Here is a 17,542-nt window from a genome sequence, read left to right as displayed (position 1 = left end):
CCTGTGGGTGACACCTCCAGCCCATGGGTTGTGAGTTTAACCACCCTGCTTTGAGGGGATTGGCAAGGGTCCTGCTTGCCTTCCTGCCTGTATAAGGAGAAGAACGGGTAGAGACTGGGGGTGGTGGTGTCAAGAAAGGAATTCGCCTGGAATCGTATGTTCTCACCAACGGTTTAAATTCTGTTGAATTCCTCCTCTGCTAACCTCTGAGACTCTTTTGTGTAGGCAAGAGCAATAAAATCAGCTTCGCTAGAACTTAACTATGAATTGGAATATGGGTAGTCCTCATAGAAACATAGAAGACTGACGGCAGAAAAAGACCTCATGGTCCATCTAGTCTGCCCTTATACTATTTCCTGTGTTTTATCTTAGGATGGATATATGTTTATCCCAGGCATGTTTAAATTCAGTTACTGTGGATTTACCAACCACGTCTGCTGGAAGTTTGTTCCAAGGATCTACTACTCTTTCAGTGAAATAATATTTCCTCACGTTGCTTTTGATCTTTCCCCCAACTAACTTCAGATTGTGTCCCCTTGTTCTTGTGTTCACTTTCCTATTAAAAACACTTCCCTCCTGAACCTTATTTAACCCTTTAACATATTTAAATGTTTCGATCATGTCCCCCCCTTTTCCTTGAGTTCATTAAGTTTTCCTGATAAAACCGGAAGGTTTTATGCTTAAGACCTTCCACCATTCTTGTAGCCCGTCTTTGGACCCGTTCAATTTTGTCAATATCTTTTTGTAGGTGAGGTCTCCAGAACTGAACACAGTATTCCAAATGTGGTCTCACCAGCGCTCTATATAAGGGGATCACAATCTCCCTCTTCCTGCTTGTTATACCTCTAGCTATGCAGCCAAGCATCCTACTTGCTTTTCCTACTGCCCGACCACACTGCTCACCCATTTTGAGACTGCCAGAAATCACTACCCCTAAATCCTTCTCTTCTGAAGTTTGCTAACACAGAACTGCCAATGCAATACTCAGATTGAGGGTTCCTTTTCCCCAAGTGCATTATTTTACATTTGGAAACATTCAACTGCAGTTTCCATTGCTTTGACCATTTATCTAGTAAAGCTAAATCATTTACCATATTACAGACCCCTCCAGGAATATCAACCCTATTGCACAGAACTGGGCTGTCCGCCAGCCCTCAGATAGAGTCAACAACCTCCAGGTCTGGAGGTGGCTGATGAGCAAGAGGAGGAATAGCTGGGTCCTGTGTCTGATGCCCAGATGTACAGAAGATAGAGGAGAGCAGTGGGAATCTATGGGCTGGGTCATGGGACAGAAGAACCACCACTGCTAGTAAAGCCCCACCCTAGCTCTGCGGATAAAAGGCAAGGGGCAGGGATTAATAGGTGTGGCAGACAACTATTAATTTCTTTGCCGGGGCTAGCGCTCCTAATAAAGGAATCATTGGCGTCAGGGTTTGTCGTCTTTGGGGAACTGGGACCAAACACTGACCTTGGCCAGCCGGGCTCTCTTGATGAGGTCGTTCAGCTTCCGAAGGGCGGCGTTGCGGGGCAGCGACTGGATGTCCTTGAAGAGATCTTGTTCCTCCGCCTCGAAGAGTTTACGGTTGTCCGGAATGAGCAGCGGGTGCGACCAGAAGGATCCGATGTAGACGCGCACCACCTCTGGGGTGTTGATGATCTTGCCCAGCGACCACATCAGGGCCCCGTAGACTCGCATCAGCTGCTGCGTCTCGATCTGGTCCGCCTTGTTCAACACCACTCGGATCTTGTCCTCGTGGTTCTTCAGGCCTTTGATTACCTCCGAAAACTCGTCCGAGATGTCCAGCTTGTGAGCGTCAAAGAGCAGGATAATGCGGTCGACACGCTCCGCGAACCACTCCAGCACGGCGGCAAAGTCATAACCTGCGGGAGAAATCAATGCAGAGGTCAGCGTGCTGGAGACGCCTGGCCAGCCCTGTTGGGAAAGTCCAACTCGTTTCAGAGGAGCTGAACTCATATGGTCAACTCGTTCCGATTTTGGATAATCAAAAATCACAAACTTGGCATGCAACCCAGGATGGTTCAAGTCCCTGCCAGGATCATCAACTTCTTTTAATGACCCTATACAGTGGTACCTCTACCTAAGAATGCCTCTACTTAAGAACTTTTCTAGATAAGAACCGGGTGTCCAAGATTTTTTCACCTCTTCTTAAGAACCATTTTCTACTTAAGAACCTGAGCCCCAAAAAATTTCCCAGGAAATTTTTGAGAGCAGCAAGAAGGCCCAACCAGTTTTCTGCCATCCCCCCTGGGTTTCTCTATATGGGAGGCAGCCTTGCGCCGGGTGTATGGGAGGCGCATGGTCCTCCTCGCCGCTTCAGAGTCCCTCTTTTTTTTAACCCTGGTGCTATGTTTCGAGTCTGTGAGACTCAAAATCGAAGTTTGAGACCCTGTAAAAAAAATTTCCCTGCATTTCTGAAACTTGAAATTTCATGACTTTTCATCATTTCAGGGGTTCTCTCTATGATAATTTTTGGGGGGGATTGGGGGCTGTGTTTTTGCTGTGCAAAAAAAGTCACACTTTTTTCGAGTACTGTTTTCGAGTCTGTGTGATTCGAACCGAAAATTCTTTATTTTAAGTGCTTATATTTGGTCAATTTGAAAACTTCTTTCCCTTGGAAACTAGGTTGAACATTTCTGCACACAATGAAATGAAAATTGAAATTAAAAAATAATGCTTATTGGTTTATTTTGCTCATAAAATCCCCCCCCTTTTTTGTGAATTTTTTTTTCACTATAGATAGTTTAGCCTGAAAAATGTGTACAATTTTACTATATTTGATGTGGGATTACTAGTTTGAACATTCCTGATCATAAGAAAAATATAAATGAACTGAAAAAAATTATGCTTATTGGTTTTTTAAATCAGAAATAACCCCCCCCCCCCCCCGGCTGCTTGCAACCATTTTCACTTTAATTTTTTTTTAGGCTCCAAATCCAAAATATTTTAAATATCTTAGGCATTGATTTACTAAATTTAACATTGTTGATCATCATAAAAATATTTTGGGGGAGTTGGGGACTAACTTTTTTCTGGGGGAAAAAACTCATATTGAGTCTGTTTCGGGTCGTATACGACCTGTACCCAAAATATTTTTTTAGGTACTTAAATCTGGTCTTTTTGAAAACTTTTTTCACTGGGAAACTAGTTTGAACATTACTGAACAAAATGATATGAAAATTGAACTGAAAAGATTGATGCTTATATTTTTATTTTGATCAAACCCCCCCATTTTTTTAAGCATTTTGTTTATATTTTTTAGGCTACAAATCTCTAAGGAATTTCCCCTCAAAAGTTTTGATATACTAAATTGAATATTCCTGATCGTATGAAAAATAGAAATGAACTGAAAAAAATGATGCTTATTTGTTTATTTTGCTCACAAAAGGGCCACCCCCTCGGCCTTGCTGTGTGCCATTATTTTCACTTTTTATATAGATTTGATTAGAAATATTGGGAATATCCTTTTGAAAAGCAAGCACATGATAGCCAGACAACTAATTTTATGAAAGAAATCCATTTTACTAAAAACAAGTATGTAATTTTGAAATTAACAGCGTAATTTTTATATAAATTGAAATACAGTGATACCTTGTCTTACGAACTTAATTGGTTCCGAGAGGAGGTTCGTAAGGTGAAAAGTTCATAAGGCGAAACAATGTTTCCCCATAGGAAACAAAGGAAAACCGATTAATGCAAGCAAGCCCCCCCCCCCCCAAAAAAATTGTAAAACGGTGCTCCACTGGGCGGCGCTACCCGTCTGTCACCTTCTGAAACAGCCGGGCGCTTCTCGGCATTCTCCTGAACGCTGAACCTGAAAAGTTCGGCAAAAGTTTGGGTTCGGCGTTTGGGTTCGGGAGAACGCTGAGAAGTGCTGCCGCCCGGCTGTCACCTTCGCAGAAGAGCCGTGGAGCTGTCGGCCGGAGCTTTGATGTCATGAAGACATCCTTCCTGGAGTCCACATTTCGGCCGGCCAGGAAGGACGTCTCCGTGACGTCAAAGCTCTGCCCCTGGAATTCCCTATTGGGATTCCCCCACCTCCGTTTGAGCCTCCCGACCGGCCGACAGCTCCACAGCTCTTCTGCGAAGGTGACAGCCGGGCGGCGGGGCTTCTTGGTGTTCTTCCGAACCCGAACTTTTGCTGGACTTCTGGGTTCGGCATTCGGGAGAATGCCGAGAACCGCCCCGGCTGTTTCGGAAGGTGACAGCTGGGTAGTGGCGCCCAGCGGAGCGCCCGTTTTTGCGATCCTGGGAGGTGGGATTTCCCATGGAGGGGAGCCTCAGGGGAATCCTAGGATCGCAAAAACGGGCGCTTCGCTTGCAACGGAAGTCCGGAGGTGGGGCATCCTGGCGGCAGCGGGTTCGTAAGGTGAAAAAAGTTCGTACGGGGAGGCAAAAAAATTCACAAAAAATCCAGCGTTGGAGCACCTACGACTTCTGGAGGGAAACTGTTCTACTGAACATTATTTCTCACTGTTAGGAAGTTTCTCCTTAATTCCAGGTTGAATCACTCTTCAATCGGTTTCCATCCATTGTTTCTAGTCCTGCCTTTGGGTGCCTTGGAGAATAGGTGGAGCCCCCTCATCTTTGAGAGAGACAGATAGGAAGAGGGGGGAGGGAGGGAAGGGCAGAAGGAAGGAAAGCAGGGAGGGAGGAAAAGAGATAGACAGGAAGGGAAAGGAGGAAGGGAGGGAGGGAAGGAGGCAGGGAAGGAGGGAAGGAAGGAAGGAAAAGGGGGGAGGGAGAGGGGGGGAAAGAAGCAAGTTTGGGATTTTCGTTGCAGCAAATCCAAAATTCAAATTTCTCTCTTCCTCTAGTCTAACATTACAAAAAAGAGCTCCCTGTTTTCTCCATATTTTCCTCTACTCACCAAAACCACAAATTGCTAGTGCATTTTTTCCATTTTCTGCAAAAATGTCTATTATGGGATTTTCACTTGGCCACAAATGCAGAGACTGTTTCCTCTCTAAACAAAAGAAGTTTAATCGAGCCATTTCTTGCAAATTCCATCAATTGAGCAAGTTTGGGGAATCCCATCCATGCTATTTCCATCCTTGCCCGGATTTGCACTAAGTCCAAATCTCTTCTGAGGACTAGGACCTTTATTTTCTCTGCTGCTACGCCAAAGCAGAAGAGAGCTTATGACAGCCACAAGAGAGGAAGAAAGACGATGCCTTTTGTCTCAAATCCAGGAAGGCAAAGGACAGAAAAAATATCTAAGGTTGCACAAGCCAGTCTTCTCAGAAGCGGGGCGGGACGGAGAATGGCTCCATGTCGAAATCATTTCTGGCTCTCAAACCTATTTGCGAATGATGGAAATATGCGTTCAGGAGGGAGATGCAGGGAGAATTTCTCGAGGCAGGGGGAAAAAATTTGATGCATGCACTTAACTGCACCCCTCCCAAAGATCCGCGCGACAGGAAAACTCCAAAGTTTCGCCCAGAGGTTAGTCATTTTGAAGAAAGGAAAAAACACTCACGGTGGACAGATCCACTTTGGTCACACAAAATGTGCCAAGAATGTGGAGCAGGGTCAGCCGGGCACATAAGGATAGACTTTATCGATGTCTGGGCAGTCCTCGACTTATGAAAATTGAGCCCAACATTTCTGCTATCAAGGAGACAGATTAACAGAGTTGGAAGGGACCTTGGAGGCCATCTAGTCCAACCCCCTCACCCATGCAGGAGACCCTACACCATTTCTGGCAGATGGCAGTCCAGTCTCTTCTTGAAAGCCTCCAGGGATGAAGCTCCCACAACTTCCAGAGGCAACTTCTGTTCCATTGATCGATTGCTCTTGCTGTCAGGAAATTTCTCCTTATTTCCAAAAAGAATTTCCATCCATTATTTCTTATCCGGCCTTGGAAGTTAAATTGACCCCCCTCTCTCTGGCAGCCCTGCAAATATTGGAAGATGCTCTCCTATCTCCCCTGGTCCTTTTCTTCACTAGACCAGCCCATGCCCAGTTCCTGCAACCGTTCATCATATGTTTTAGTCTCCAGTCCCCTGGTCATCTTGGCTGCTCTTCTCTGCACTATTTCTACGGCAGTGGTTCTCAACCTGGGGTCGGGACCCCTTTGGGGGTCAAATGACCATTTCACAGGGGTGACCTAAGACCACGGGAAAAGACAAATTTCCCATGATGTTTGGTACTAAAGCTTCTATTCTGACACTTTGGAACACATTTTTAGAAACTCACCAATCAGGCATTTACAGTGGGGTGTTCTTCTGACCTTCCTGCCAATCATCTTAAAGCTCTGTTTGGAGAATTGATGCTAGACATGGTTGGGGGTCACCACAACATGAGGAATGTATTAAGGGGTGGCAGCATTAGAAAGGTTGAGAACCACTGTTCTAGAGTCTCAACATCTTTTTGACATAGCAACAGAAAATTGGATTTATTTATTTAGATAAATAACTCCAATTAGACTCGGGGTTGCTTACAAAATAACAACAGTTAAAAAGCAATATAAAACTACTATATACATTAATAACAACAATTAAAAGCAATACAAAATTATATTGGACTTAATCCCTGGATAGTTCAGTGGATTTCAAGCTGGCTGAAGCATAGACATCAGAGAGTTATTGTTAATGGCGAGTATTCTGAGCAGAGACAGGTTACAAGCGGTGTGCCACAAGGGTCTGTTATGGGTCCTATTCTTTTTCATATGTTTGTGAGTGACATAGGGGAAGGTTTGGTAGGGAAGGTTTGCCTATTTGCCGATGACTCAAGTGTGCAATAGGGTTGATATTCCCTGGAGGGGTCTGTAATATGGTAAATGATTTAGCTTTACTAGATAAATGGTCAAGCAATGGAAACTGCAGTTTAATGTTTCCAAATGTAAAATAATGCACTTTGGGAAAAGGAATCCTCAATCTGAGTATTGCATTGGCAGTTCTGTGTTAGCAAAAACTTCAGAAGAGAAGGATTTAGGGGTAGTGATTTCTGACAGCCTCAAAATGGATGAGCAGTGTGGTCGGGCAGTAGGAAAAGCAAGTAGGATGCTTGGCTGCATAGCTAGAGGTATAACAAGCAGGAAGAGGGAGATTGTGATCCCCTTATATAGAGCGCTGGTGAGACCACATTTGGAGTACTGTGTTCAGTTCTGGAGACCTCACCTACAAAAAGATACAGTGGAACCCCGACATAAGAGCTGCTCTACTTAAGAGCAACTCGAGATAAGAGCTGGGAGGGGAGAGATATTTTTGTTCTACTTACAAGCCCAAATTCGAGATACAAGCGCCAAGGAGCTGTCTCCTGAAGCCAAACGCTAACTTCCGCGTTCGGCTTCAGGAGACAGCTGCGAAGCGGCGCGCGTGTTTTAAAAGGTTGCAGCCGGCTGGGGGGCTCGGGGGGGGGGGCTTGCAGCTTTCTTTCTTGCTCTTTTTCTTTCTCTCTTTTACCTTCCCTTCCTCTATTTCTTCTTTTCTTTCTCCTTCCCACCTTCTTCCCTCCCTCCCTTCCCTCATTCCTCTCTTACTCTCCCCTTTCATAAGTTTCCTTGCTTCCTTCCTCTGTCCTGTCCCTTCCCCCTTTCTTTCTTTCTTTCTTTCTTTCTTTCTTGCTCTTTTTCTTTCTCTCTTTTACCTTCCCTTCCTCTATTTCTTCTTTCTTTCTCCTTCCACCTTTTTCCCTCCTCCCTCCCTTCACTCATTCCTCTCTTACTCTCCCCTTTCATAAGTTTCCTTGCTTCCTTCCTCTGTTCCTGTCCCTTCCCTCTTTCCTTCCTTCCTTCCCACCCTCCGTCCATTCATTCACCCATCTTCCTCTCTTGATCGCTTAAAGCCGGTCCCTGGTGCAAAAAGGGTTGGGGACCTCTGTCCTACAGGATTGGGTGGCAGAGAAGTTGAACATATGTAAATTTAAAAGTTTAAGAAAGTTTACAAGTTAAGTGAAAGAAACTTCATTATTCATTTATATGTACATGTACATTTCTTCATTAAAAACATGTCTTTCTGCATAATTTAGACTAACTTTGTGAGTTTTTTGAGGGCTGGAACCAATTAAAATTATTTACATTAATTCCTATGGGGAAAAGTCGTTCGAGATAAGAGCTGCTCGACTTAAGAGCCCAGGTCCGGAACGAATTAAACTCGTATCTCGAGGTACCACTGTATTGATAAAATTGAACGGTCCAAAGACGGGCTACAAGAATGGTGGAAGGTCTTAAGCATAAAATGTATCAGGAAAGACTTAACGAACTCAATCTGTATAGTCTGGAGGACAGAAAGAAAAGGGGGGACATGATCGAAACATTTAAATATGTTAAAGGGTTAAATAAAGTTCAGGAGGGAAGTGTTTTTAATAGGAAAGTGAACACAAGAACAAGGGGACACAATCTGAAGTTAGTTGGGGGAAAGATCAAAAGCAAGGTGAGAAAATATTATTTCACTGAAAGAGTAGTAGATCCTTGGAACAAACTTCCAGAAGATGTGGTTGGTAAATCCACAGTAACTGAATTTAAACATGCCTGGGATAAACATATATCCATTGTAAGATAAAATACAGGAAATAGTATAAGGGCAGACTAGATGGACCATGAGGTCTTTTTCTGCCGTCAGTCTTCTATGTTTCTATGTTTCTATATTAATAACCCTAAACAAAAAACTGGCTTCAACTGTGGTCATAAGTCAAGGACCACTCGGCATTGTCGGAAACCGAATTCCAAGAATCAAATGCAGTTCTGGGACTTTCAGTTTCACTCCTCAAAAGCTGAACAAATACTGTACTGTATCAAGATCTGTCATTTCAGATTCAGGACTTGAAGAAGAAGTGAAAGAAAGTCGTTTCAAGAGGCTTGGACAAAAAAACCCAATTAAATATCTCCGTTTTGCAGACCAGAAATACAAAGGAAATTTTAAAGCAAATCTACAAAATGCATAAGGATTAAAAAAAAAAATATTCACAATTTTCTCAGGGCCAGAAAAAGAGCATCAGCATTTCGTAGGCTCTGATGGCTGTGTAGCCCAGTTTCCCACCCGGTTTTTCTGATCTCAGCAGTTCAATGTTTTCCTGTTACAGCTTCCTGCAGGGGAAACCCAAAATTTTGTCCTTGTGTGTTGCTAAACCTGTCACAACTCTTGTCGAAGCAACCTTTCCCCTCCCCACCTCTAAGTTACTTGCAATTTCTCTTGTTATGCTGCTTCCATCAAAATCCTTTAATGCTTTTCAGAGACACTCCAGTGCAGTATTTAAAATGTTTCTAAGTGTGCTTTTAAAAGGTCTAATGCACTTTAAGGCGGCACTCATATTGCTCATCTTTGACTACACCAGAGGTCTCCAAACTTGCAACTTCTAGACTAAATAACAAAAGGTTTGCAACCGTTCTTCGTATGTTTTAGGCTCCAGTCCCTTAATCATCTTATTAGCCAGAAAAGCAATTCTCAGCATTAACAGGGGAATACAATCAAGATCAAGGGAGGTACTAACTCCACTAGGTAAAGTAAGGCCACACTTAGAATCCCGCATCCAGTTTTGGTCATCACACTATAAAAAAGATGTCGAGACTTTAGAAAGAGGGCAGAGAAGAGCAACTAGGAGGATCAGGGGACTAGAGGCTAAAATATACAATGAATGGTTGCAGGAACTGGATATGTCTAGTTTAACGAAGAGAAGGATCAGGGGAGACATGAGAGCATCTTCCAAGTCTTCGGAGAGAGATGGCATACAAGTCTAATAAATTATTATTATTATTATTATTATTATTTTTAACTTGGAAATAAGGAGGAATTTTCTTTTCTTTTTAAATAAATTTTTATCGATTTTTATAGTATACAAATATACACAACACAAAACAATGTACAGTGAAGTGTGCTCCTGCCACCCAACAACATACATTCAGTCCCTCCACCAAATCAGGGTGTACTAATTTGTAAATTAGACAGATTAACACTACGGGCCCACACTAACAAACTGATGTTCAACATGGACAAAAATGATGTTGAACCTGGGCAAAAAAAAACCCTAGACACACATACAGCCTGGGAGAAACCCCACTTAGCAGTAGCGACTGTAAAAGAGATCTTGGAGTCTTGGTGGATAATCAACTAAACATGAGCCAGCAATGTGCAGCACCGGCCAAAAAAGCCAACACGATCCTAAACTGCATCAACAGGGGAATACACTCCAAAACCAGGGAAGTAATAATACCACTACGCCCTGGTCAGACCACATCTGGAGTACTGCATCCAGTTCTGGTCACCACACTTCAAAAGAGACATTGAAACTCTGGAGAAAGTGCAGAAAAGAGCAACCAAAATGATTAGGGGACTAGAAATCGAGACTTACGAAGAGAGATTGCGGGAACTGGGCATGGGTAGCCTAGAGAAAAGGAGGGGCAGAGGGGACATGATAGCTGTATACAGGTATATGAGGGGTTGCCACAGAGAGGAGGGGGTCACTCTATTCTCCAGGGCACCGGAGGGCTGGATGAGGAGCAACGGCTGGAAGATGACCAAGAAGAGATTCAACCTGGAAATAAGGAAGAACTTCCTGACGGTCAGAGCAATCCAGTGGAACAGAAAGCCTGCAGAGATTGTGAAATCTCCCGTTTTTCCCCACCCTGTCCTGCACCTTTCTCCTCTCTTGATCTCCATGGGTCCCTCCCGTTTTTTCCCACCCTGTGCAGGAGATCAAGAGAGGAGAAAGGTGCAGGACAGGGTGGGAAAAAACGGGAGGGACCCAGATCAAACTCTTCCCAGACAGATGGACAAGTACGGGCCCCAGTCACCTCGACTGATTCATTGTCAGTCGACTCTGTTATTCAATTGGAGTCGAGGTCTGCCCGGTTCCGAGCGATTTTATCAGCGAAAAACGTGTTAAAATCCCCGGCACTACTCTGTAAGGGCTCCCCAACTCCCCCCTGGTTAAGAAGGGAGCGGGTCACCCTAAACAGAGCGGACGGGTGGGATTCCGCTGACGCAATCAAGGTGGCATGATACGCGCATCTTGCCGCCTTGAGCTCATATTAGACTTTGTAAGACTTTGTAAGTCTTAATATGAGCTCTTACAAGTGTTCGATCGGATTCGGATTTACTCATCCTCCATCGCTTTTCTAGATGTCTGTTCTGGCGTTTCAACTCCTGGAGCTCCTCATTGAACCATGGAGCTCGATGGGGTCTAGTGCTGCGGAGAGGTCACAACGGCGCAATCCGGTCAAGAGCCTCCACTGCAGCCTTGTTCCAGGCCTCAGCAAGAGACTCTGTCGAACTGTGGGCGAGTACATAACCCCAAGCGCCCTCTGCAAGCCCTCTGGGTCCATCAGGCGTCTGGGGCGGCGCTACCTAGTCGATTCCGCCTCCCTGCAGGGAAGGATTGGAGCCAGGAAGTCAAACCGCAATAGAAAATGGTCTGACCATGACAAAGGCAACACTTCTAAGCCCCTTAGTCTCAGACCATTACTCAATTGCTCAGAGAGGAATACCATGTCGAATGCGTGCCCCCCCTCATGAGTTGGACCCTGTACTACTTGAGTCAGGTCCATGGCTGCCATGGTGGCCATGAACTCCTGTGCTAACCCAGAGGTTTTGCCGAGCGACGGTAGGTTGAATTCCCCCAAGACAATGAGTCTGGGGAACCCCACCACCAGCCCGGCTACCTCCTTGAGCAGCATAGGCAGGGCTGTTGACACGCAGCTGGGAGGCAGGTATGTGAGCAACAAGCCCACCTGAACCCCTAAGTCCCACTTCACCAAGAGGGGACTATCAACCCGCAATCTCTGGAGCAATGAATCTATGCAGGCAAAAGCTCTCCCTGGCTATAATAGCCACTCCTCCCCTCCCTTCCTTGGGGTCGAGGTTGATGCCAGATCTGAAACCCGGCTGGGCAAATTTCAGAGAGAGGAACTCCTCCCTCCAGGCCCAGCCAGGTTTCAGTCACACATGCTAGGTCGGCCTCCTCATTCAGGATCAAATCCCAGATGAGGAGAGCTTTATTTACCACCGACCTGGCATTGAGTAGCAGAGCCAGAATTACACTCGTCACCAGTGCCCTGGGTTGAGCTCATGGAGCTAGAATCGTTATTAAGCAGCGATCTCTCGTTCCCCTGGAACGGCTAGCTCTATGGCTCCCGCCATATCTGCCTCTCCCCAACAACACCGGAATATTCCGACCCTCTGCCACCCCAGAGATCGGTGCCCCCTCCCCTCCCGCCTCTCCAGTGTCAGGTAGGCCAGTTAAATAATTCACACCATTTGCATTCATCTCATCCATACCAAAATCCCACCTACCCAACCCATCCCACCCATAACAATCACTCATTTCATACATATTATCGCACCCGCCCCAATTATCCATCAATTTAAGAAACCCCCCAATTAATTCTAAAATGTACTCTAAAATTAATATTACTTAATATTAGTCAATATTTAAAAGTATATAAATTAGTTGTTAAGAAATATCAAAAATATTTAAAATATTTAAAATATTAAAATACAGGATAGACCAGTTCATTAATCAATCCTTCAAAGAGAGAAACAGTTGAGACACAATTCTTCCCACTCTGTGTGTGTGTGTGTGTGTGTGTGTGTGTGTGTGAGTACCGTAAGTTTTCTCCAGGAAAGAGGAAAGGGGAAAAGGACTGTCTTCCAATAGTAATGGGCCGGGGGCAGGGGGGTGGGGTTCACCTCAGTTTCTGGCTCAAGCTTCCAGTTAAACGACATAATAGTCCATAAAATGTTGGTGGTCCATAGAGACTTAAAAAGGCCATGATATAACTGGCCACTGTCCTCGCCAACTCCTTTTCCAAATGCCGGTCCTGGCTGCTCCATTTCACAGATCTTCCAGTGCTGGTCACTCCCACTGACCAGCACCCCAGGTCCGCTCGCTCTCACCAGCTGGATCCCAAAAGCATTGGGCCATCGAGCCACCTTCAATCTCATCTGGCAGCCTTCAGTCTTCGGTTTGGTTTCCATCCATTTCATTTCCACTCAGTTCCGCATACCCTCCTCAATGCTCACTTCGCTTCCATTCAGTCGAAATTCCACCAACTTGGCTGCTAGATCACCCCAGCCCCCACGACCTCAATATGATGATTACAATACGATGTTATAATGGTAGCCTCAACACAGCCACGGAGCCCAGACAAAGACATAGTTCCCCAGACCTTTCCAACTGTACTTCAGGTAACAGAGTCATGGAAACACTGCAACAAATGCCTCAAAGACGGAGATGGAGGCAAAGACGGAAGCAGGGCTGGCACCCAAAGACAGCTGCCATCTTCCGCCTAGCAGCTGATCTCACCGGTTCTCTTCCTCGTTACTGCCCCAGTCGCCTCAAACAGAGCCTCCAAAAGCCGCAAACTCAGCCGCCGACTCTCACACGCCAGGCAGCACCAAAATATGCTGTCCCAATTCAAACTAGATGGTCTATTTCTTGATGTTGTGCCGTATTCCGGCGGAGCGGTGCCTTCTAGTTTCCTTCCGACTGCCCACCGGAACCGAGATTTTCCTACCGCCCAACCACACTGTTCACCCATTTTGAGACTGTCAGAAATCACTACCCCTAAATCCTTCTCTTCTGAAGTTTTTGCTAACACAGAACTGCCAATACAATACTCAGATTGAGGATTCCTTTTCCCCAAGTTTGGAAACATTAAACTGCAGTTTCCATTGCTTTGACCTAGTAAAGCTAAATCATTTGCCATATTACAAACGCCTCCAGGAATATCAACCCTATTGCACACTTTAGAGTCATTGGCAAATAGGCAAACCTTCCCTATCAAACCTTCCCCTATGTCACTCACAAAGCTATTAAAAAGAATAGGATGCAGAACAGACCCTTGTGGCACACCGCTTGTAACCAGGCTCTGCTCAGAATACTTGCCATTAACAACCACCTTCTGGCTGCAAATCCACTGAACTATCCAGGGATTAAGTCCAATCTTCACTAACTTATCTATCAGCTCTTTAGATAAGTTAGTGAAGATTGGACTGGATAGTTCAGTGGAGGACGTTAGAAGAGGACGTAGCCTCCCTGAGGTACATTTCTCTCTAAGGAGAAATTTTCGGACAGTTAGAACAATTCATCCGTGGAATGACTTGCCTCCAGAAATTGTGAATGCTCCAACACTGGAGGCTTTTAAGAAGAGATTGGACAGCCATTTGTCTGAAGTAGTGTAGGCTTTCGTGCCCAAGCAGGGGGTCAGACTAGAAGACCCCCAAGGTCCCTTCAAATTTTGATATTTTATTCTATTTCTATGAACAAAATTTGGATGCTTGGCGACTCACATTTATGGCAGTTACAGTGTCCCAGGGTTACGTGATCCCCTATTGCGACCTTCAAAATCAAGTTAACAACCAGGGTTACTGATTTAACAACTTGCAGGGATTCTCTTAACAATTGTGGCATCCTCAACAAGTGCCAAAGCCCGTTTAACAAAATTATCACTTAGTGACATAAACATTGGGTTCAAAATTGTGTGGTCTTAAGTGGAGGCCTGCTTGAATTACAGAAACCAACTTACTGGGATGGAGTGGCTTGTGACCACTTTTTATGACCATTTCAATTGCAAGGGTTTCAACCAACACAAAGTACTATTTTTTTTAGAATGCTGTAACCCCAAAGTTGGCAACTTTAAGACTTTGTGGACTTCAACTCCCAGAATTAGCTGGCTGGAGAATTCTGGGAGTCGAAGTCCACAAGTCTTAAAATTGCCAAGTTTGAAGACCTCTGCTGTCACCAAACAACTCAGAAAATAAAGGGCTATATTTTTACCCATCTGCAGATTTATGCTCATGCTTATGCCTCAGTATTTACACAATGGCCATGGAAAATTGAGGAAAGAAAAACACAAAGGCATCAATTTTAGCAGGCAAGATTTACACTTGCATAAATATGCAAGGTTTTTTTTTTTATAAAAAAAGAACAGCTACATGGAAAAACACCCAAAGCTTACAATTTTTTACCCACCCCAGACACTCCAAACCCTTCATCTATGCCAAGCTTCAAATTATAGAACAATTAAACTCTTTAAAAGCCAAACATTTTCCTGTGGAAAACTGTAGCAACAGCAGAGAAAAAAAATATCCCTCTTGGAAGGCAAAACTATTGCATGTAAATCTCCCATCTAGTAACGGAGTTGAGTTGGGTATCTGATGGTAGTTTACAGGAACTTGGAAGGGACCTTGGAGGTCACCCAGTCCAACCCCCAGCCCAAACAGGAGACGCTGCACCATTTCTGACAGATGGCAGTCCGGCCTCTTTGTCAAAGTTTCTAGTTATGAAGCTCACACAACTTCTGAAGGCAAGCTGGTCCATTGATTGATTTGCACCACTCAGGAAATTTCTGCTTAGTTCTAAATTGGATCTCTCCATCCACTGCTTCCTGTTCTGCTTTCAGGTGCTTTGGAGAATACGTTGACCCCCTCTTCTCTGTGATCTCCTTCAAATATTAAAAGATTTTATTATGTCACTCCTTGTCCTTCTCTCTACCATGCTAGATATTCCTGGTTCCCTCAATTGTTTACAGATTTTATAGATTGGTTATTGGTTGGAAGGGACCTTGTAGGTCATCTAATCCAACCCTTTACTCAAGCAGGAGGCACTACACCATTTCTGATAGATGGCAGTCCAGTCTCTTCTTGAAGAGCACAACTTCAGAAGCACAACTTCAGAATGAAACTTCTGTTCCATTCGCTGATTGTCAGGAAATTCCTCCTTTATTTCCAGGTTGAATCACAGTTTCCATCCATTATTCCTTGTCTGGCCTTCAGGTGCTTTGGAGAATAGCTTGACTCCATTCCTCTCTGGGGCAGCCATGCAAATATTGGACAATGCTCTCCTGTCTCCCCTGGTCTTTCTTTTCCCAAGACTAGCCTTGCCCAATTCCTCCAACCGTTCATCGTCTGTTTTAGCGTCCAGCCCCCTCATAGAAACATAGAAGTCTGACGGCAGAAAAAGACCTCATGGTCCATCTTATACTATTTTCTGTATTTTATCTTAGGATGGATCTATGTTTATCCTAGGCATGTTTAAATTCAGTTACTGTGGATTTACCTACCACGTCTGCTGGAAGTTTGTTCCAAGGATCTACTACTCTTTCAGTAAAATAATAATTTCTCATGTTGCTTTTGATCTTTCCCCAACTAACTTCAGAGTGTGTCCCCTTGTTCTTGTGTTCACTTTCCTATTAAAAACACTTCCCTCCTGAACCTTATTTAACCCTTTAACATATTTAAATGTTTCGATCATGTCCCCCCTTTTCCTTCTGTCCTCCAGACTATACAGATTGAGTTCATTAAGTCTTTCCTGATATGTTTTATGCTTAAGACCTTCCACCATTCTTGTAGCCCGTCTTTGGACCCGTTCAGTTTTGTCAATATCTTTTTGTAGGTGAGGTCTCCAGAACTGAACACAGTATTCCAAATATGGTCTCACCAGCATTCTATATAGCGGGATCACAATCTCCCTCTTCCTGCTTGTTATACCTCTAGCTATGCAGCCAAGCATCCTACTTGCTTTCCCTACCGCCTGACTGCACTGTTCACCCATTTTGAGACTGTCAGAAATCACTACCCCTAAATCCTTTTCTTCTGAAGTTTTTGCTAACACAGAACTGCCAATACAATACTCAGATTGAGGATTCCTTTTCCCCAAGTGCATTATTCATCATCCTGGTTGCTCTGCACTGCACTCTTTCTAGAGCCTCAACATCTTTTTATAGTGTCTGTGACCAAAACAGGATGCAGTACTCTAGGTGTGGTCTTACTAAGGTTTTATACAGTGAAATTACTACCTCATTTAATACTGACTGTATCCCTCTGTTAATGCAGTTTAGGATTGCATTAGCTTTTTTCACTGCCACTGCACCCTGCTGGCTCCTATTTAGCTGGTTGCCCAGTAAGACTCCAAGATCCTCCCACGAGGAGAGTATTTGGTAACAAAAATTCACTGGGTTACAACAACCACTCTAATCTACTATGGCCCAGTTCACACATTGCAATAACAATGCAAAAAAAATATTTCATTTTAAAGGTTTTGAGTTTTATTGGTTTTTTGTGATTTTTACAGGCAGCTCTCAACTTTCAACCATTTTAGTGACCATCTGAAGTTAAAGCAACACTGAAAAAAGTGACTTACGACTGTTTCCCCATGTAAATATTTTAAGCCATATAAATATTTTAAATAAAACAAATAAGCCATAATAGGATCCAGCTTGGCTTGGATTAAGCATTTATTCAAAGTCAGCCAATGGAACACTGATTCCCCCCCCCCACACACACACACCAAGTTGTAGTGAAGAACAAAGCAAACTCATAGATCACTTAAATGCATCGCCCAAATTGGTCTTTTTCAAAGACAGGCGACATATCCGCCAGGCATGGGGGAATTGAGATCCTCTTTCCCCCTAGGCCTTTACAATTCTATGCATGGTATGTATGAATGTATGTTTGGTTTTTATATTAATTGATTTTTAATCATCAATACCAAATTACTATTGTACACTGTTTTATTGTCGCTGTTAGCCGCCCCGAGTCTCTGGAGAGGGGAGGCATACAAATCCAATAAATAAATAAATAAATA

General features: G+C 44.1%; 1 protein-coding gene across 1 annotated transcript in view; it reads right to left on the bottom strand.

The window, feature by feature from the left end:
• The window catches only part of EHD1 (EH domain containing 1), a 49,795-nt gene that overhangs the window by 11,792 nt on the left and 20,461 nt on the right, over positions 1 to 17,542 (bottom strand). Inside the window, exon 3 of the mRNA XM_070766615.1 lies at positions 1,469 to 1,881. Coding sequence (XP_070622716.1) covers positions 1,469 to 1,881 — 413 coding nt within the window. The remainder of the gene's footprint in view (positions 1 to 1,468; positions 1,882 to 17,542) is intronic.

Source organism: Erythrolamprus reginae, chromosome 13 (genome assembly GCF_031021105.1).
Source record: "Erythrolamprus reginae isolate rEryReg1 chromosome 13, rEryReg1.hap1, whole genome shotgun sequence".
NCBI classification, from domain to species: Eukaryota; Metazoa; Chordata; class Lepidosauria; order Squamata; family Dipsadidae; genus Erythrolamprus; species Erythrolamprus reginae.
Note: the sequence above shows the minus strand (reverse complement) of the source record. Positions and strands in the feature narration are given on the sequence as shown.